The sequence below is a fragment of the Carassius carassius genome, chromosome 18 (assembly GCF_963082965.1).
Source record: "Carassius carassius chromosome 18, fCarCar2.1, whole genome shotgun sequence".
Lineage (NCBI taxonomy): Eukaryota > Metazoa > Chordata > Actinopteri > Cypriniformes > Cyprinidae > Carassius > Carassius carassius.
Genome location: NC_081772.1, coordinates 28,256,704 through 28,278,738, shown reverse-complemented (window position 1 = coordinate 28,278,738; position 22,035 = coordinate 28,256,704). Strand labels below are relative to the sequence as shown.

At 38.9% G+C, this 22,035-nt stretch overlaps 1 protein-coding gene across 2 annotated transcripts in view; it reads left to right on the top strand.

Moving 5' to 3' along the window:
- The window catches only part of LOC132092774 (sorting nexin-14-like), a 60,365-nt gene that overhangs the window by 4,137 nt on the left and 34,193 nt on the right, over positions 1–22,035 (top strand). For both annotated transcript variants that reach the window (XM_059499163.1, XM_059499162.1), the window contains exons 3-8: positions 3,040–3,116; positions 3,355–3,433; positions 3,528–3,571; positions 3,679–3,766; positions 3,840–3,924; positions 4,725–4,881. In XM_059499163.1, the coding sequence (XP_059355146.1) occupies positions 3,040–3,116; positions 3,355–3,433; positions 3,528–3,571; positions 3,679–3,766; positions 3,840–3,924; positions 4,725–4,881 (530 nt within the window). The remainder of the gene's footprint in view (positions 1–3,039; positions 3,117–3,354; positions 3,434–3,527; positions 3,572–3,678; positions 3,767–3,839; positions 3,925–4,724; positions 4,882–22,035) is intronic.

Genomic DNA, 22,035 nt, shown 5'->3' with positions numbered 1-22,035 from the left:
AAAAAACACAAGGCACAGCAGGTGGCTAAATTGCGAGACATGCAAAACGCTCACTGCCAAAAAAAAAAAAACAATCCTAAAAAAGGTGCCCCTCACTGCAAAAAAAAAAATGCATTCTTTGGCACTAGTGTTGTTCTTTTTTAATGTACCCCGACAAATGGTCCCTTGTTACCCTGCTGCTTCAGCAGGTCATCGAGGTCAGCCTCTCGTTGCCATCAGCCTTTCTATGTGCAGTATTCTGCTCCTCCTTTCCTTCTGGCCCTGTGATTAACAGAAGTACTGTACCTTGGACCAATCAGAATCAGTTTTACTTTTGATACAGTCTTTCAGCAACTGAGAGATCACTTCCCATGCATCTTTCTCTGCTCCAGCTCCCAGATATAATTCCCCAGCTCCCTTTCCATCTTGGCCCTTTGTAGTACTGCTCTTAGCCGTGAGGGGGCACACTTGAGCACCTTCTGGCCCCCAGATGATCTCATCTGTGTCAGGGTCTGCCTTCGACTGCACAAACATGACCTGAACCATTCTGAGGTTACTGTGATCTGGATGCTGAGAGGAGACCGGCGGAGCATAAATCATTTAGCAGAGGCTTTTCATAGAATGCAAATTACAGATCAGGACAATAGAAGCAAACAAACAAACAAACAAACGAAAGAGCAACAGTGAAAGTGCGGTCACAAAAAACCTCCCTAACTCCCATGCTAATAAAAAAAGAGAAAAATAACATGACTGGTTCTCAACTCCCTACAGAGATTTCCGTAACATGTGGAAATTATAACATCTTGAGGCGGCTGAAAGGAATTTGTCTGAAGTCTTCTGCATTCGTTTATGTGCACAACATGAATCACTTGTGGCTAGGACAGTCATTATGGGAAATATCTGTGCTGAGAGGCAACTGAAAAAAAGATAGAGGCGGGCAAGGGCACATAATAGCAGGAGAAACCCCCAAACACACCATCCAGACACAAACACAGTATAACAACCTTTAAATAAATAAAACGACATAAATATGTGTCCTTAACTCTTCCCTTCAGTTGATCATTAAGCCAACTGATATGCCTCTCGGATTGGGAGTTTTTAATCTTGTGCTGGTCTTTCTTTACTCTGTCTGTGTGTCTACAACACTTTGACTAGATTATAAAAGTCCACCTATGTCTTTTTTGTTACCGACAGCCATCATTTTCTGTATTCTTGTAGGCAGTCTTAAACATCTCTGGTGACCACGTCACACGAAAACCCACATTTAGAGATGATCTCAGCTCCACTTATCCATGAGCAGAAAATCTCTTCTAAACTCACACTTAAGGCTACCTTTAACCACAAATTGAAAGCTTGGATATTTAAGAATATCCAAGCATAGCCAACTTTGGTTTGTATTCTGTATATATTATCGGCGTTATATTGAAATCCTTTCCTCTAGATATTAGCCAAAACCCTCTAATGACCTCTTGTTATGCCCCGTTTCCACCGCAGGAACTTTACCCAGGAACTAGGGACTTTGGCCTGGTACTCGTGTTTTTCCACCGCAGGAACCAGGAACTAAATAAAGTTCCGGGTAAAAAAATGCCCCTCAGAAAGTCCCTGCTGGCGAGGTGGTACTTTTTCAAAGTTCTGGAACTTTCAGGGGCGGGACTTGGGTGCTAAACATCCTGATTGGTTGAGTTCACGCAGCATTGGTTGAGTTCAACCACCATTTATTCGGATCAACATTTTCAAAATATTAGTGTTATTGTGTCATGAAATGTAATTTTAAAAGTATTTCAGGCGAGAATGTAGTTGTTTAAAACTCAAATCTGTGATTTATTTATAAAGACAGCGCCTATTTAAAAATGTGTTTCGCCGATCTCAGAGACAGTCAGCTCCACGCGATCAGCGAGAGCTCAGTACTCATGTATCCGCCGAGAAGCAGCCTCACCTCGGCTAGACCTTCTGATATGTGCCGCTGGCTCTGATGTCTCTTTAGTGGTTAAACATAAAATATCATTCGTTTTGGGTAAATCCAACAGGTTATCTTTGGTCTGTATTCAGTTTATCTATATGTTAAAATGAAAATAAAAAAGGCAAATCTATATAACATTTCGTTTCATTGTAATGGCTGTATATAACGTACACATATCCCTGAACTAAGTACATTTCTGCAGCTGTTATTATGCTTAAATGAAAACGAAAAGGAGGCAGTGGGATTCGATATCCTATTTCATTTTATTGTAAATATACAGAGAGGAAAATAGTAGCCATGGTCAGCTGACTGAAGTTATCAAGTATATGCTGCTGTTTGCAGATTTACTGGATTTGCGTCATCGCGGACATCACAATCCCGAGACGAATGCACAAAGTCTGCACTACCGAGAATGCACATCCAAAATCAGCGTACTTTGTATGGAGAAACGCGCGCAGAGCTACATCACCAGTCTATTTGCCTAATCTTCCCGGTACTTTACACCGCGGTGGAAACGCAGAAAGCAACAGGTCTGGGGGGAAAAAGTTCCTGGGAAAAAAAGTTCCTGGTACAAATGTTCCGGCTAATTTCGGTGGAAACGCGGCATTAGAAGTCAAGTTGCCTTTATTTATATAATGAATTATCCAGTAAAGATTCTTTCTAAGTGGCTTCATAGTAATTAATACAACTATCAAAGATTTCTATGTTTAAAGCAGCTTTAAAAAGTCAATAGTGTGATTATTTAGCTCCAGTCTGTTCGGTGTTGATTCAGATCAGTTCAATAAATCAATTATGAAACATGTTCAGTTCAGCTATAAGCAGCTCTCAGTTGTATAATTATACAGCTCAAGTGAATTGATTCAGTGCTGTTCAATAACCGTGTCGATTTGTCAATTATGAGACAAATGTGATTCAGCTATAAGCAGATCTGCAGAAGACAAGAGTGTCCTTATTCAGCTCAAGCTTTGTTGTCATCCAATTGTGTCAGTACTGTCAAAGTGCTCATATTTCTGAATATTTAGTGTCTTTTAATCCCTTTTGAGACTTTAATGTCTGTACTTTATTAATGATTAATATACTGTATGTCTGTGCATCCTCAGCCACAGAAACAGCAAGAGTTATTCCCGCTGGGTCACAGTTGTGCAGTATGTGGGAAAAACCAGTGCAAACGCCACAGGTATGATATCAAATCAAAAAAATCCCTGATCTGGCCATATCTCAACCCAAACCCAAAAGAAAGAAGTAAGAATTTAGGTTTTGCAGGTTTAAACTTAAAACACAAAGAACAATTATAGCTTGAGACAAACCAAACAATTAGTGATGTAGTATTCTACAATACAAATGAAATTTGGAAACAGTGTTTTTTCTTGGATAATGAAGACCTGAATGTACTGATTTGTGTTTTTCATCCAAAGACCTACCCTTGTGCTGGAGAACTATCAGCCGTGGCTGGACTTAAAAGTGCCGTCCAAAGTGGATGCCAGTATTTCAGAGGTAGAGCCATCATTTCAGTCATGAGTAAAATGATACATTATGTAAGCAAATGAATAAACCAAACTAATAAATCCTTTGTTTGACTGATCTTCAGGTTTTGGAGTTAGTTCTAGAGAACTTTGTGTACCCATGGTACAGGTGCGTCTGCTTTAAAGCCAAAATTAGCTTTTATTCCATGTTTGAGCTGGAACAAATGTAAGCAATATTCAACGTTTGCTTTTTCTTTTCTGATGTTTTGCCCTCAGAGATATTACAGATGATGAGTCATGTGTCGATGAACTGAGACAAACCATGCGTTTCTTTGCTGCAGTTCTGGCTCACCGAGCACAAAGAGTACACGCACCTTCACACACTTCACACTTTCTGTAGATTGGTGAAGTGGCATACTGACTCAAACTGTCTTTAGGTGGATGTTCCCGTAGTTGTGATGGACAAAATGATGAAGGCCACTATGAAGCACATTGAGATCATTGCAAAGGCACAGCAGAAAGGTGAAGAAATCTGTGAAGAATTGAATAAATAAACTGTCAGAAGATAGGGCTGGACAATAATTCAATATCAATATGTATTATGATATTTGTTTTTTTTCAATAACGGTGATATGATTTTTAAACACATTTCTGATTATTATTCCACTAAGAATTCCACTCCGCTGTTTTCAACATAATAATAAATGTTTTTTGAGTGTGTGAATCAGAATATAAGAGTGATTTCTGAAGGAGTAATGATGTTAAAGCTCAGCTTTGAAATCACAGGAATAAATTATACTTTCAAATATTTTCAAATAGATAAATAGTAATAGTAATATAGTTAATATTTCAAAATGTTACTGTTCATAAACTTGACTGGTAGTGTATATTAGCCTATAGTTTGAAGTTAAAGATATTTTTATTAATAAGGTGAGTGTGCGATGTTTCTTTAACAGTGAGTTCACATTTCTTGTTTGTATGAAAGCTAAATACAAATAAAAGGTGAACATTTATTAATTTGTGCCAGTTTTCCCCCTAAAATATTACATAGTTTTATAGTAGTAGGTTTCATAGACTTGACAAATGAATTTTTTTTTATAAGTTTGTAGGAACAGACATGTGTTGTGGCCGTTCTTGTTTAATAGTGTTCATATCGATATCGCAGGTGAGGTAAATATTGTCCAGCCCTCTCAAACGGTGGTTCTTTGAACTGAACCGTGGGACTTTCTTTCACCTCGAGTGTAAAGACAGTTTGTGTTTGTGGCATCATCAGTTTAATGAATTTTCTTAACCATCTTGTTTTGTTCCAATGTTGTGAGCAGTGAAGAATTGCGAGGGTCTCCAGCAGGCAGCACTCGCTGAGTACGGCGCTGATCTGCACGTGGCCCTGCGGAGCCGCAAGGATGAGCTGCTGTACCTGAGGAAGCTCACAGAGCTGCTGTTTCCTCACCTCATGCCTCCTAAAGCTACAGACTGCAGGTACAGCTCTCTCTCTCTCACACACACACTCACACGCACACTCACACACACACACACACACACACACACACACACACACACACACACACACTCACACACACACACACATACTGGTTTATGTGGATTAGCCAGACTTTTTCTCCAAACAGGCCCGGTGGTGGTTTAGATGGACTACCCTTTCCTGAGGTCCTAGAGCTATGAGAGTTCGATTAAAACACTCAAAAAAATTTGAAAAAAATTCAGGACACTTTAGACTTCAGATACACCCTTCAGAGCGTGATACACACCACCCTAAAACTATTGTGGTTTATAGAGACAGTTCTCATTTTGAAAAATATGTGACTTATAAGGACCAAAACAAACATTATTGGGACTTTAAAGGGACAATGACGTCACTTCCTCATTAACATAAATACACATACACATTAACCTGACACCACCAAGCATTAATGGGACTTTAAAGGGACAATGACGTCACTTGCTCATTAACATAAATACACTAACACAAATACACATTAACCTGACACCACCAAGCATTACTGGGACTTGAATTATTATTTTATTGCACAACTCTAACATCACCAGTGTTAGTTGGTGACACGGTCTAACAGCCAGATAACAGCCTGTAAGAGCTAAACAATAGATTGTCACAAAACATAAGTGCCATGACAATGAGAATTGAGCAAAAAAGGTCAAATAAGTTATTCTTACCCAACTTCAAAAGACCCATGGTTGCTCATAACAAAAATAAATAAAATGTAAAAAAAATAAAAGCTGTTTTACAGTGTGCTTTTGTGATGGCCTCTGTCATTCGAACTTCTGTTTTTGTACTGAACATCAATACAAACTATAACAGGCAGACAACAACTTAAAACACAAGAGCCACACTTTTTAAAACATTAAAGGAACTTTGGACTTTTACTTATTCGCCGTATCCCCCAGAGTTAGATAAGTCCACACACACCCTTCTCATCTCCGTGCGTGCCGTAACTCTGTCTGACGCACCCACCGCTAGCCTAGCTTAGCACAAAGACTGAGGTAAATGGCTCCAGCTAGCATACTGCTCCCAATAAGTGACAGAATAACGCCAACATTTTCCTATTTACATGTTGTGATTTGTAGTCACAGCACGTACAAATAATAAGGTCACATGAGACACAGCCATCTTCTAACAGTTTACATACTGGGAACTATATTCTCATAGAATTTACTATATAGAAGGCGAAGCACTGCTGGCTGGAGTGATTAGCGCAACCCTCTGAGCGAACTCTGAGAATATAGTATGTATACGGTTAGAAGATGGCCATGTATCATGTGACCTTGTTATTCGTACACGCTGTGACTATACAAATCACAACATGTAAATAGGAAAATATTGGTGTTATTTTGTCACTTATTGGGAGCAATGTGCTAGCTGGAGCCGTTTACCTCCAGTCTTTGTGCTAAGCTAGGCTAGTGGTGTGTGCGTCAGACAGAGTTACAGCACGCACGGAGATGCGAAGGGTGTGTGGACTTATCTAACTCTGGGGGATACGGTGAATAAGCTAATGTCCCAAAAAGTTGGCGTGTTCCTTTAACACAAACATAGAAACACCACCACAATTGTCAGTGTATTTAAATCTTTTCTTTTTCTGACTGCCTCTTTGCAGCTATTCCTCTATTTCGAACAAAGTCCCTTATATTTTGCACTGTTCTTTGTGCCAACACAGGGTCTTCCACCAGTTTGCAGTGACTGCATTCAGTTTTGGTGGCCAGTTTCCCCCTGCTTACATGACCTTTGAAGTGTCGCATTACTGCGGCGACCTCAGCCTTAGACCACACTTTCTTCGCCACTCTTCTGGATCCATGTTCCTCATCAGCATAGTTCCCTGGAAAATAGGCAAACAAAAAAAGAATATATCACAAACAAAATGTGTTGTCCAGTTGAAGCCATCAAAACATGAGTTCAGTTAATGCCACAGTTGACAAGAAATTGCAGTTTACTTTTCTTAATTCACTCTGGGTATCAGTTGGTTGCTCACTCGATGTGATTTCACCAACTTTATTAACCCACTAGAGTGTGGACAATATGGAGTGTAATATTAGTATGTCTTTGCTGTTCATCTATTTATGTGGCCAAACCTTTTGCTATTTGAATTTATTGCAGTAAGTAATACTACAATTAGTAACATGTCATGTTAAATAAAGTAATTTTGGCATTGTACTTCAACACACCGTATTTTAAATGAAACCAAGACTATGGGGTTTAAGGTCTGATTCTCAGTTTAAATCTGATTTCATAAGGTTAGCTTAATAGTGTTGGAACTTGGTCTGAAAGTTTAGTCTTGATATTGAAACCGTATGTAACAATCAACTTAATACTACTTTTAACCTCTTAATCTTCCAGATTTTGTGGCATGTTGTGACTCAGTCATTCAGACCAATTCATTTTTAGTCTTTTAACCAACTTGCTAAAAAGAGAATTAATAGAACGTACTCATGGGCAATCAAGAGAACATGTGAAGAGAAGGAGGTTACTTTACTTTTATCTCAAATTCAATATACATTTCCTGATAATAAAGTAAGTGTATATGCTCCCTTGCAGACAAGATGTTTTGTACAAATGCAGTACAGTTAAATTTAGGGCTATTCATTTATATCTCTTTCTTTAAGATTACTCTTGCATTTTGATAGTTGAATACATCACAAAGACGTGCATAATAATCCTTCTGTTAAAGGGATACTTCACCGTTTTTTCATATTAAACTATGTTATTCCCTTAACTAAGACGAGTTGATGCATACCTCTCTCGTCTCAGAGCATGCACTCAATCGCTCTGGCGCGCGGCGACAGTTTGATAGCACTTAGCTTAGCCCAGTTCATTCAGTAGGATCCAAACAGAAATGAAGCTAGAAGCAACCAAACACCTCCAAGTTGTCCCTATTTAAATACAGTTACACGACCAAGTATGCTGACACACTGTCACTGTCCTATAATGTATGGCGCAATTGCACTGGAAGCACTTCGACTGGGCGCAGTAAAAGTCACACTTGAAAAATCCTCTCCCCCCTCCCTCTCACTTCTGTCATTAGAACCAACGTGACTTTTTACTGCGCCCAGTCGAAGTGCTTCCAGTGCTATTCCACCATACATTATAGGACAGTGACAGTGTGTCACCATACTTGGTCGTGTAACTACTCGTGTAACTCTATTTAAATAGGGAAACCGTGGAGGTGTTTGGTCGCTGCTAGCTTCATCTCTGTTTGGTCCCTAATGAATGAACTGGGCTAAGCGCTTTCAAAGTGTCGCCACGCACCAGAGCGATTGAGTGCACGCACTGAGATGAGAGAGGTTTGCATCAACTCGTCTTAGTTAAGGGAATAACAGTTGAAGTAAAAAAACTGAAAAAAAATGGTGAAGTATCCCTTTAAGGGAGTTGGGCAAAGTAAGAATTTCATTGTAGGGTATAAACCGCTGTGTTTCTTCTGTGCATAGACAATAAACCTCTTGAATCTGAATCTTACCTTCAGAGGGAGGTACACTGTCACTTACTGTGGACGACACAAATGAAACTGATCCTGTTGAAAACAATTTAACAAGTTACTTTTGTCACAGGAAAAAAATAAATTTTATCAGCAGTGAATATGAATTGAGTTAACATACCAAAGTCTCCCATGTCATGGTCTTGCTCTGTGGTTGTAGAGTCAATATCCATAGGCTCCACAGTTCCAAGCTCTGATGCGGTGAGATCTGTGTTGCTGTTATCAGATTCGCTCCCACTGTCTTCAGCATCACTTAACGCAATCTCATCTGGAAAATGGCATTAGTAAAACTCAGAGGTGGAAAGAGTACCTGAAAACCATACTTGAGTAAAAAGACAGATACCTTGCAGCATAAATTACTCTATTACAAGTCACCAATACGAGTAAAAGTGATTTTAACAGTACTTTAGCATTTTACTTATACTAAATTTAGGCTCTAAGATGCACTAGTCCTTGACACCTGAGACATGCAGGTGAAAATAAGAAACAGTTGATTTGTAAAATGAGAAGTCATGTTTATTTTCTAAAATCTAAATAAATCTGAACACCTCAATAGTCTAATAAATCAGGGTCGACACAACAGCCTCTTAAAGGGATTGTTCACCCAAAAATGAAAATTCTGTCTTCATGTAGTCAACCTCAAGTTGTTCCAAACCTGTATACATTTCTTTGTTCTGCTGTACGTGTACAAAGATAGACATTTTATATATTTTTGTAACCAAGCAGATCTTGCCAGCCATTGACTAGTACAGCAGAACAAAGACAAGTTTGGAACAACTTGAGGGTGAGTAAATGATGACAGAAATGTCATTTTTGGGTGAACCATCTATTTAAGTGTCTACAAACTCTCAAGTCTCAGCTAAGCTCAAGTGCACAAAAAGGCCACACATAAACCAATATCCTTCAAAAAGGCCTTGTCAATATAGTGGATAAATAAAATAATGTTAAGTAAAATTAAATAGTCAAAGTCTACTTGCACTGGATGTGCTGGTTTTGGACTCATCACTGGCTGCAGTCATGACCTCATCTCCTAAATTAAACGTCTGCGATTTAGCACCTACTAATGCCCTCGCATTCACACAAAGTAGACTTGTTGAAAGGTTTGGGTGAGTAAGGGCAAAATGCACAAGATATAGTTCAGTCAATGCCACTTAGATGGAAATATCACTTCTTTATAGCAGAAACAAACTGCTGCAAGTTAGGTGCCATGCAAAATGTAATTTGTAATTGCATTACTCATCACAAATGTATTGGAGTAAAAAGTACATTTACTTCTTCAAAAATGTAGTCAAGTAGAGTAAAAGTAGCTAATATCTTTGATACTCAATACAACTACAAAGTAGCCAAAAATATACTCAAGTACAGTTACTAATTACATTTACTCAAATAGTTTACAGCTCTGGTAAAACTCTCATAAATAGCTGGACATAAAAATCTGTGGTTGAAATAGCCACATCAAATAAAAAGACCAAGGGAAAAGATAGTACTTGGTTTTGTATTTGCCACTTTTTGCAAAGTAACTATTTTTACTTGAGTAGTTTTGAGCTATTATACCTGCGTTTATGTTTAATGTGGTCCATGAGCACATAAGATAAATTATTACACAATATGATTTTAGGTTAATATTTAACAAATCGACTGCACCTACACAAGCAATTTTGAATTACTGTCCAGCTATACTGTAGACTTAAGTTTATATTTCTGAATAGTAGTCCTCGACTCATATTTGGACATGAAAGGTGATTTTTTTTCTTGGAAAGGGATGCTGATGACGCCAAGTCTAGACGTTTATAAATTAACATTCAAAGGAAAAAACAAAAACTCAGATAATATCTACAAGGGCTAATTTCTGCACAAACCTTCAATTTCAATCTCATCCAGTGACTTCCCCTGCATGCTCGAAAGGTTTCCTTTCTCCATTGACAAAAGGAGTTTGGAAATCTTAGCCAGTTGTGTTGTGGGAACTGGTAATCTGTAGAAGTCGCGGTGAACACGAATGTCGTGACCCAGGAAATCTGCAACCTGATCAAGTTTATTGTGTTTTAAATTAAGGACTTGTGAGAGTGTGGCAACATGTTTCCTGAGTTGCGTTGACCTAAGGTACTCAGGGTGCTTTGCTCCACACTGGCTTGCATGAACACGCAAACAGTCCTGGCCTCTGTAGTGGCTCATTGACGTTGGTCTTGCAAACAGGAAGACATTTGTGGCACAAACGCCACATTCAGTTCTTCTACTGGCAAGTAGTGACAAAGCATCCACCACACTTGGTGTGAGCAGAACGGCAACCTTTCTGCCCCTTTTCCCCATGATTTCAATTCGGCTGAAATAGTTACAAAGCTTCTGTTCAGTCTTCGACAACCCCAGTGCAACATCTTCATGGAGCTTTGTGTTGTCCCTTTCATGAAAACTTTTGAGACGCATTTTCGAAACTTCCCCAGCACGTCTTCGATTGAAGACAATGATTTGTGCAAGTATGAGTTTTGCAAGTTGAGCATAGTTCTGAGTGGTGGCCTCTTCCTTCAAGCTGCAGAAGGCACTTTCTGCAGATTTCTCTAGGTACTGATGAAGGATCTGAACATCTTCAGTGAAGGGCAATGTTGATGGTTTATTGTATTTGGCATCACTCAGTGTGTTCAGGGCACTGTGAGACACCAACTCAGACCACCTGGAGGTGTACAACTTCTTGAATATGTCAGTGTGCCTGATCAGTTCTTCATCTTCTGCCATGAGTGCCCTACAATGAATAATGTCCGCGATTTTCTTCAGTGTATGCCCCAGTTTCAGCGCAAGGCTTGGTTTCTGGTACGAGTGTTTTTGTTCATCAAAACCTGAAACTTTCTTTACGGCTTGCACAACTCTCTGGAAGTTAGCAGGTTTAACAGTGTCCTCTAGGTTATGTACTGAGAATTCTGTACGCAGGCATAACAACAAACGCCCCACTTCACGGAGCTTTTGTCGAATGTATTCATATTTTGTAGGGTCTTGTCCATGTTTGTTGTAGAGTGACTGGGCAAACTAAATGATAGATAAGTCATTTCGCACAACTGAGGCCACCTCATCTTGTTTCATGACACTAATGAGCTTCCACACTCCACTTGAGATCTGCTGACAGAATGTAGACTCCAGAGTTGCAGCCAAGCCCAGTACTTTGGTTCTCCCAGGTGTCTCACCCAAATCTTCGTTTTCTGGCTTAAAGGGGCATCTGCGGACATGTCTCCAAAGCTCCTTGCGTATGTACATCCCTTGACAATACATGCAGTGGATGAACTTTCCTGCCAGTGCTTTAGCTTTTGGCTTTCTCTTCACTTTCAGTGATCCTGTTCCATCTTGCAAAACTGCAATGTTATGTTTAAAATTTCCCTTATTCCTCATTTTTTCTAATAATATCTTGCGCTCTTTTGAGTCCTCAGGAAGGGAAAATGCTTGGACAATTTCAGTATGCGTCTTGTGTGTTTTCAAGTGGCGGGAAATTTTGCTTTGTGGCTTACCACAAACATAACAGTAATTTTTTTTACTCATAATCAGATGTGGTAATTCTTGTTCATGAGTCACAGCTTCATCCCCTAACTTTTCCTTTGATGAGTCTTTGACAGAATTTGCTGAATTAGATTTGTCATCAGCATTTGGAATCATCTTATTTTTAAGGGGTGGCCAACATTTTGATATACTGGGCACAACTGGGGTGCCTGTGTCTGACCCAAAAGATGTTCCAACATCAGGTACTACTGGTTTTACTTGAATATGTGCAGCTCTTGCCTGACTTGTCATTAAGGGTATGCTGGCATCGGAATCATATTTATCTTCATATTCTGACTCCGAATCAGGTATGTATTCCTTGTCAGACATGTCCTCAGCATCATCAGATGATATTTGGTCCAATTCTGGATGTGGAATTTTGTCCTGATCTGACAGCAGTTCATCCTCAGAAGCCTTAGGAGACTGCTGCGCCTGAATTGGTGAGAAAGCAAATTATTTTACATGTTGATTGAATCTTATAGACAGTTCAAGTTCAACTCTCACTTAGTAGATACTCACCTGTGCTGTGCTGTTAAAGTCATCTCTTTTAATTAGCTTGAGGCAGGATTTATGCCAGACCCCTGAACAAACTGGAACACATTAGATTAAAATAATGTTAACACTACAGGTCTATTTAAGTGGTTAGAGCACAACACATTACATTCTATACTAATTCACTAAATATCTAACCTGTGCATTGATAGCCAAGCCACTTGAAGGAAGATACGGGTCCCACACAACGAACACACTTGTCCAAGGAGGATACTGTTGCGCACACAAGGCGGTGTTTTTGACACTGTTGGCAAAAATTTTTATTGTAGTATTTATTTATGTCACATAGTTTGGACAGAAAGATTTCATATTTACATGTTGATATCCAATCATTTTAAATCCAATACCAATGTGACATTTAATTTACCTCATACATATGATTACCCTTTTATTGCATTGTATTTTGTTATTTATAGTGTATCTTATTTATATGCAGCTTATTTAAAGCATATCCTATATGAAGATATACAAATTGTAGATGGAGAATTTGCGGTTAGCCTCAGTGCCAGGAGCTGACTTCTTGTAGCCCAGTATAACTAATAGGGTGCCTTTCCATTACATGTAACCAAACAACTTAGCATTCACAGTAAACCAACATAAAGATCCAATGCAGGCAGTCTTAAAAACCAAAGTGATGCCTCTGGGGACGGGACCCTCTAAACTGTATGGACCTCCCAAGTCATGTTTGGGTGGGGTTCAGTGTTTGATACACATACACTCAGATATTATACTGACTGAAGCTTGAAAAGGCACGTTTAGACAAATGTCCTTCCATTCCATTGTCCACATAAAGCACGTTCTACTCAGGCGCCTGTCCACATAAAGCATGTTCTACTCAGGCGACTACACACACACACACACACAGATATTGAAATAGCAGGGCTCCAGACTAACTTTTTTTATTAGGAGCGCTGTAGCCCCTGACTTAAAATTTTAGGAGCGCAAGCAGAAAATTTAGGAGCACAACTTATATTGCCTTACAATGCAATTATTCACAGTTTCCCCCAAAATAACTGTATTACTGAAAGTATTTGGTAGCAGTGTGGGATGACAAAGCACTGAGCTAAATTTGAGGTGTATAGATCAAGTTAACTTTACTTATTATCATTCATAATGTCTTAATATTAATTCAAAAGCAAAATGAGTGACAAAATAGATATTAGGGAGTGAAAATAGCCAATAAGCGACCTCTGCAGCTATGTTTACAATGGTAATTTAATCTTGGGTGTTTTTTCTTGTTTTTTTTTAAATAAGTGTGAGTTTTCCTACTTCTTGAAACTTTTAGTTTTATAAATATGGACAATCTTTAAAGGATGAACAAAAATGTTTTGGTCAACACATTAAAAATAACATTTAAATATGATATTATAGCTTTAAAGTGCTGGAAAAAGATGTGTAGGCTATGTTATAACCACAATATACCATAGTTACAGTTAGTATTACTACATTAAATTCAAAGTGATGAATGTTGCTGATTTGTGGACCTAAAGCCTTCTATTACTTGTTCGTTCATGGCACATGTTTCTCCTGGTTTCCATGTCAGCGCTGTTTGATCTAATATGGTTTATAACAGAGAATTCTGCGTAAAATCTGAATGTTTCTGACTGGATCTCGCAGCAATGTTATTAATTCAGTCGCGAACTCAATGGATTTCTTCACTGGATCTCCACGATGTAACGGTGTCGCGTGATCGAGATCGGCCCGTGACTGGCGAGAGAAGCTCTGCACGGTCTATTATTGGTTCGAACTATTAAACGGCAGTGAAGCAGAATGAGTCGCGCAGTTTTTTTCCACTTTCATTTTGTTTTGATTTATTAACATGTCACGGCATACTCTATGCTTGAGGCTGAGATTGTGTCTAACTAGCGTATTGTGTTTAAACTGCGAAGTGCCTGCACTGTCTGCAAACTTAGTTTTCCCCGCAGTTCTGGGGTAGCGACTGCAACATTCGCAACTCATGGAGTTCATCTCCTTACAGTACCTCAACCAGCTGAATTCTCTTAGCCAGTCTTCCCGAAAATGGTGGGTTCGGGTCTTTATCACCTAATAAAACCTCTGACTCTGAATCATCATCCGACTGTGTCTGTCTGTGATATTGATATTTGTCTCCGTCTCCTTCCCACGGACGTTTACGCGCGCGCTCGATTATCTCTAGGACCCTCCCCCTCCACACATTAGCCAGTTACAGTGGCCATTCCCTATTCTTCTCACACTCATTGGCCTACCACACATTCCAGATTCATTGACGCGCCGCTTCCACGTTTAACGTGAAAAAAAAAAAAAGACTGGTCGCACATGTGCGACTGGATGTAAAATTCAGTCGCACACTCTTAAATTTTGGTCGCAAAATGCGACCATTTGGTCGCAGTCTGGAGCCCTGAATAGGTTGGCAGATTTAACATTTTGCCACAAATAAGTTGTACATGAGATTTAATTTACCTCTCCAACCTTGGTGCATGGGCTGAGCTCTGGACTAGTCTGATTCGGGTGGCTGACGGCTGTATGGGTGCACTTGCTCTCAGTGGTCAGCTGTAGAAGATGAAACAGAGACAAAGGACAATAAAGAGAAAGTCCAGGGAGCGTGACACTAGAGAGGACATTTGACATCTGAGTAAAAAAATAAACCATTCTACTGTTGACAAAGACAGAGGAAAACCTTGCTTTAAAACTCACAGACAACTTCTTCGATATTAACAATCAGAGCAAGATATTAATAAAAATCTATCTTTTGTGAAGATATACCTCTTCAGTATCATCAGTTGTGGATGGGGGATTTGTGGTACCACACATCTTTGGAGCCGTTTCATCATCAAGGCCCTGTAAAAAGGAAAAAAAAATATATATATTGTAGACCGTGGACTATGAAAACTACACTCTGATGAACACATTCGTGTTCACCGCGACTTCTACAGATTACCAGTTCCCACAACACAACTGGCTAAGATTTCCAAACTCCTTTTGTCAATGGAGAAAGGAAACCTTTCCAGCATGCAGGGGAAGTCACTGGATGAGATTGAAATTGAAGGTTTGTGCAGAAATTACTTAGCCCTTGTAGATGTTATCTGAGTTTTTGCATATCCTATATGAAGATATACCTTCTTCATATTTTTAAATTGTAGATGGAGAATTTGTGGTTAGCCTCAGTGCCAGAAGCTGACTTATTGGAGCCCAGTATAACTAATAGGGTGCCTTTCCATTACATGTAACCAAACAACTTAGCATTCACATTAAACCAACATAAAGATCCAATGCAGGCAGTCTTAAAAACCAAAGTGATGCCTCTGGGGACGGGACCCTCTAAACTGTATGGACCTCCCAAGTCATGTTTGGGTGGGGTTCAGTGTTTGATACACATACACTCAGATATTATAGTGACTGAAGCTTGAAAAGGCACGTTTAGACAAATGTCCTTCCATTCCATTGTCCACATAAAGCACGTTCTACTCAGGCGCCTGTCCACATAAAGCATGTTCTACTCAGGCGACTACACACACACACACACACACACAGACATATTGAAATAGTTTGGCAGATTTAACATTTTGCCACAAATAAGTTGTACATGAGATTTAATTTACCTCTCCAACCTTGGTGCATGGGCTGAGCTCTGGACTAGTCTGATTCGGGTGGCTGACGGCTGTATGGGTGCACTTGCTCTCAGTGGTCAGCTGTAGAAGATGAAACAGAGACAAAGGACAATAAAGAGAAAGTCCAGGGAGCGTGACACTAGAGAGGACATTTGACATCTGAGTAAAAAAATAAACCATTCTACTGTTGACAAAGACAGAGGAAAACCTTGCTTTAAAACTCACTGACAACTTCTTCGATATTAACAATCAGAGCAAGATATTAATAAAAATCTATCTTTTGTGAAGATATACCTCTTCAGTATCATCAGTTGTGGATGGGGGATTTGTGGTACCACACATCTTTGTAGGGCCGGACTCAACCAAAGAAAATCTTGGTCGACCGAAGTCCTGAAATTTTCGACTAGAAATCGACTAAAATCGACTAAAAATGACGTTATAAAAAAAACCCGTTAAATTAATTAGATGCGCACTGTGCGCAGGACTTGGTAGCCTTGTTGTCCGCCTAAATGAATTATAAATAAACAACTAGTAGGCTATTTGCAGTATATTAAATCGTTTTTGACCTAATTATTTTGCACTGAAATGAGTCTGACACTCGAGTTTGTCAGCTCTGACGGCGCTGCATCACGTGCACCTGCGCAATATCATAGCTTATGATTTCCGAAAATAGTACTATGTTGTCAACTAGTGATATCATCACAAGAACTGTTGAGGAATATGCAACATAATTTAGACAATTATTTTTGTCATATGTTATAATAAGTTATAACTGTCAGACGCTATCATTTCACCGTGCATGTCCTCGCACCGAGCGAGGCTGAACATGAGCTCAGCGTCGCAGCTGAGACACGAATAGACTATTAATATTAAATTAAAGCTTTTACTCTTAATAAACACAAAAGGCACGTCCACTTTAATAAAAAAATAATATTTATTAAACAAACCAGATCAAGAGCAGAAACGAAATAAAGTGCATAACTGAAAAATAAAGCATCCTAGGCTCAAAACTAACACAACCAACAGCACAGCGCAATTGCGCATTAGGCTCCAAATAAAAAATAAAAAAGTTAGGTTATCACACTAAAACATTGAAATATGCAAATTCTAATATGTTCATATAGCCTACTCAAAACAGACAGGGCAAGCTAACGCAGACAAGTGAGCTTAACGTTACCACTTTTAGATGATATGTCATGTTTGTCGTCAAGCTGTGGAAAACTGTTGCTTGCAAACTTTGCATTCGACCTTTTTCATGTTATCAATTTTAACAAAATGCTGCCACACTGTCGATTTCTTTGTTGTTGACATGTTAGAAGAGGACTGACTATTAAACGCTCTCACAATTAAATAAATAATATTCAGCATCAAACCTTCTATGCTCGACGCTCTCTCTTGGGTTGGACTAATCCAAAAAAGGTGAAAACAAGGGGGGTGTTTTGAAGACAGACTGTTACAGTGAAACAAGGGTACTCTGAAAACACCCCCATTAGCAGTTAGTGCTTTCCACCTGATGAAATGAGCGCGCCTCAGCGCGGCAAAACTGATGAAATAAACGCGGCAGAAAATCGACCAATCAGAATTTTGGTCGAACCAGAACGTATCGACCAACTAATCGACTAATCGACTAGGGCAGTACAGCCCTACATCTTTGGAGCCGTTTCATCATCAAGGCCCTGTAAAAAGGAAAAAAAAAATATATATATATTGTAGACCGTGGTGGACTATGAAAACTACACTCTGATGAACACATTCGTGTTCACCGCGACTTCTACAGATTACCAGTTCCCACAACACAACTGGCTAAGATTTCCAAACTCCTTTTGTCAATGGAGAAAGGAAACCTTTCCAGCATGCAGGGGAAGTCACTGGATGAGATTGAAATTGAAGGTTTGTGCAGAAATTACTTAGCCCTTGTAGATGTTATCTGAGTTTTTGCATATCCTATATGAAGATATACCTTCTTCATATTTTTAAATTGTAGATGGAGAATTTGTGGTTCGCCTCAGTGCCAGAAGCTGACTTATTGGAGCCCAGTATAACTAATAGGGTGCCTTTCCATTACATGTAACCAAACAACTTAGCATTCACATTAAACCAACATAAAGATCCAATGCAGGCAGTCTTAAAAACCAAAGTGATGCCTCTGGGGACGGGACCCTCTAAACTGTATGGACCTCCCAAGTCATGTTTGGGTGGGGTTCAGTGTTTGATACACATACACTCAGATATTATACTGACTGAAGCTTGAAAAGGCACGTTTAGACAAATGTCCTTCCATTCCATTGTCCACATAAAGCATGTTCTACTCAGGCGACTACACACACACACACACACACACACACACACACATATTGAAATAGGTTGGTAGATTTAACATTTTGCCACAAATAAGTTGTACATGAGATTTAATTTACCTCTCCAACCTTGGTGCATGGGCTGAGCTCTGGACTAGTCTGATTCGGGTGGCTGACGGCTGTATGGGTGCACTTGCTCTCAGTGGTCAGCTGTAGAAGATGAAACAGAGACAAAGGACAATAAAGAGAAAGTCCAGGGAGCGTGACACTAGAGAGGACATTTGACATCTGAGTAAAAAAATAAACCATTCTACTGTTGACAAAGACAGAGGAAAACCTTGCTTTAAAACTCACTGAACATTTCTTTGATATTAACAATCAGAGCAAGATATTAATAAAAATCTATCTTTTGTGAAGATATACCTCTTCAGTGTCATCAGTTGTGGATGGGGGATTTGTGGTACCACACATCTTTGGAGCCATTTCATCATCAAGGCCCTGTAAAAAGGAAAATAAATATATATATTGTAGACCGTGGACTATGAAAACTACACTCTGATGAACACAGCATTTGATGACTTCATTGTTTTTGTTCTACCAGTCTGTAATGGTCAGTATCATCTATGGTGTGCTGGTTAGGTGGTGCTAACAAACTGCTAACAAAAGCTATAAAAATCATGTTCCACTTGAAGCTAGATGGAAAATGTACAGTATTTTGGTATGTGAAATGTTCTATGGTTAAAGTATTTCTTATATGAGAACTATCAATTTCACAAAGTCAAATTTTGCCCACCTTGCATCTCCATGGCCAGTCTGAGTCACCATAATTATAGGTGATCTCCTCTCCTGGACTTATGTCTCGAACTGCAAACAAACAGAGATGGGGCTTCCCTTGCACAGTGAGGTACCTTATCTTGGCATTGGGATTAATATGGTCATCATTCACAAGTCTGCCTAGTGACGAATTTTCTGTTGCTGCATCAACACTACAAAAACACAAGTAACATTTTCAAAACAATCAGTTTTTATACTAATGCAATGTAAATTAACCTGATGTGAGAAAAGAGAAAAAGAGTCATAATTCTGATTAGATTAACCAGTGACATACGTACCACCACAGTTTTCCATTAAAATGGAACTCGAACATAAACACTTTAAGGAGGTCATGGTAAATTCTCTGTCTCCTCTCACATTCTTGCTTGCTTATTAGATCACCTCTGTATTCCAACAGAAAGTCTCCTTTTTCAAATGGAACAGAGGCGAAGATGCCGCGACCTAATTCATCAAAGACAAAACAACAATAAGTGGCAAAAATAATATGTATTAAAGTCGAATCATGATTAAACAATCAGAAGATTCAACTTACCCTTTTCAGCATTGATGTACTTGATGTCAAGTCCCACTTTGTCACTTTCAGCAGTAATATAAAATCTTGCATCATCCTTTGGATTAATGCGTCTACGCCGCTTCATGTTTACTCTTTACAGGTGCCACAGCCTAAATTACAAAAAGTTATTGTCAGGATTACAATGTTCACTGGGACAAGCATGATCAGAAAACAAAAGTCTGGGTAAATTAGTAATGTACATAGTTATGTATCTGGCCAGAAGCCAAATTATGTGCTCATAACTGGACCATGCATATTTTATTGATTCTTTTAAGCATACATTGAAAAGTGTAACAGCATATTTTGCACAAAGTAACAGGCTGGTGGGAGTCTGTACTACATAACAGGAGGATGACAGCTTTAATCTCCAGCTGTGCTGGACCACATTCAGACTAAACTTCATCCTTCCTCCAACTGATTTTGTTTTCTGATTGTATAAAGTCACTGACCACATAAGATAATTTATCTAATCAAAAACCAAATCGAGTGAATCTCTAGTAGGCTTAATAGACCATATTGCTCAGTGTTATCATCCAAAAATAACAGACAGGTAGCAAGAAAAAAAGTTTTAACTAAGAGCAGCTGTGTATAGTTTTCCAGGATAAAATCTTAAATTGATAGCCTACATATTCTGTCAGATTCTCTTCTCTTTATATCATACTCTCTACTTTTCCTCTTTCTTCATGTGACAGTAATGGGACTCACAGTGTGTTTTTGGGTTCAAAGTCCTTTTAAATTTGGTTTCTTTGGTCAATATGAATTACAGATTATTATGACATTAAAAAGAACCAGGACATGAAATGTTATCACTGTGATGCTTTTGGCATTAGATCTGTTTTAGAATTATTCAAATAATTAACATGCAACTGACTGGTCAAAAGTAAGTAAAACTACAAGAGAAAAGGCAGTCCCATCCCCTCTACAAGTTTACTAGATTCAACATAGTCATATCTTTGGAAAGTAGTCTAAACCCAGACATTGCAGGAGGCTCAGTAAGCATGTGCTGGTTGCTATGGTGCTTATACTACTGCCTCTGTACTCCTCAACTAACTAAATGAACAGGGTAAAGGTCTATATTAACAGTAAACACTGTTTTAAACTTTTTTTTTTTTTTTTTAAATAACACTCTACACACTGCACAAGATACCTGTCAGGTCTGTTGCCCCTCATGTTTTGTATATTGATCATTGTGGTTGGTTACTATGGTACCAATTCATTTATCTTACAGGTTTAGTACACTAACAGAACATCATAAACACATTACATTTATTTAATGGCCTGAAAGTACTCATATTAATGATATCACAGCCTTCCTGTGTCACTTCAACTTCATAAAAATACAATAATGTTGGGCTACTAAGAAAATATTTAATTATATAAAACAAACACAATGTCTGTAGTAAAGGTCCAGACTCTAGCCATTACAAAAGCTACAAGTGGATACAGAGAGGCAGTTACAGCTTGTTAATCAACTTATTGAGTTACTTACAGACCAGGAAAACCAAAGATGATATCAATACATCCTCTTAGGTCTTTTATTGTTCCAATTCAAAAAAAAAAAAACAGAGTTGTCAACTAGCTGCTTTCTAGTCCTCCTCTCCTCTCCTCTCTGCAGGCATCCACTTCACGTGCTAAACGAGGCTTAACGAGCAGGCCACGAAGCTTCGCCCTGCTCATTAAGCCATGCGGAAGCCACAGCTCAACTTAACCTAGCTAGCTTTCATTTTAAAAACAAAACTAACACATTTGACCTGCTGGCAATGTTACTTCTATCCTCATCTCTTTAGCCTGAGGCTTAATGAGCAGGACATGTTGATAGCCACTCAAGCTAGCTCAGCTAACATTGTGGTAAATATATAGCATTTTACAGTAATTTTAAGTCACAAGTTACAATTTCTTGCAAATAAGAAACACTTCATGCAAAAATGCAACTATATTTATAAATATAATTATTACCTGTATGTATTTAATCCAGTAAATCCAACGACGTCGAGCTGACACTTCTGAGGTGTGGTCCATTAGGCATTTAATTAGCGACAGCTGGGCCATGTGCTGTGGGCGGAGCTTCCCGTCGACTTCCGTTTGTTACCGCCCACGTGCGCAAACCAGCCAATCACAAGACGGCCCGCCAAAATGCCCCGTGTGTATCAGAAATGTGTATGAAACTGCAATATATAACCCAGCTGTGGGGTCGCTGTTCTATACACTGGGATACACTCAAAATCAGGTCAAGTGGTAAATGAGGACTTTCAAAGAAAAAGAGAATTTATGTTGTTCAGACACTAACAAATGCA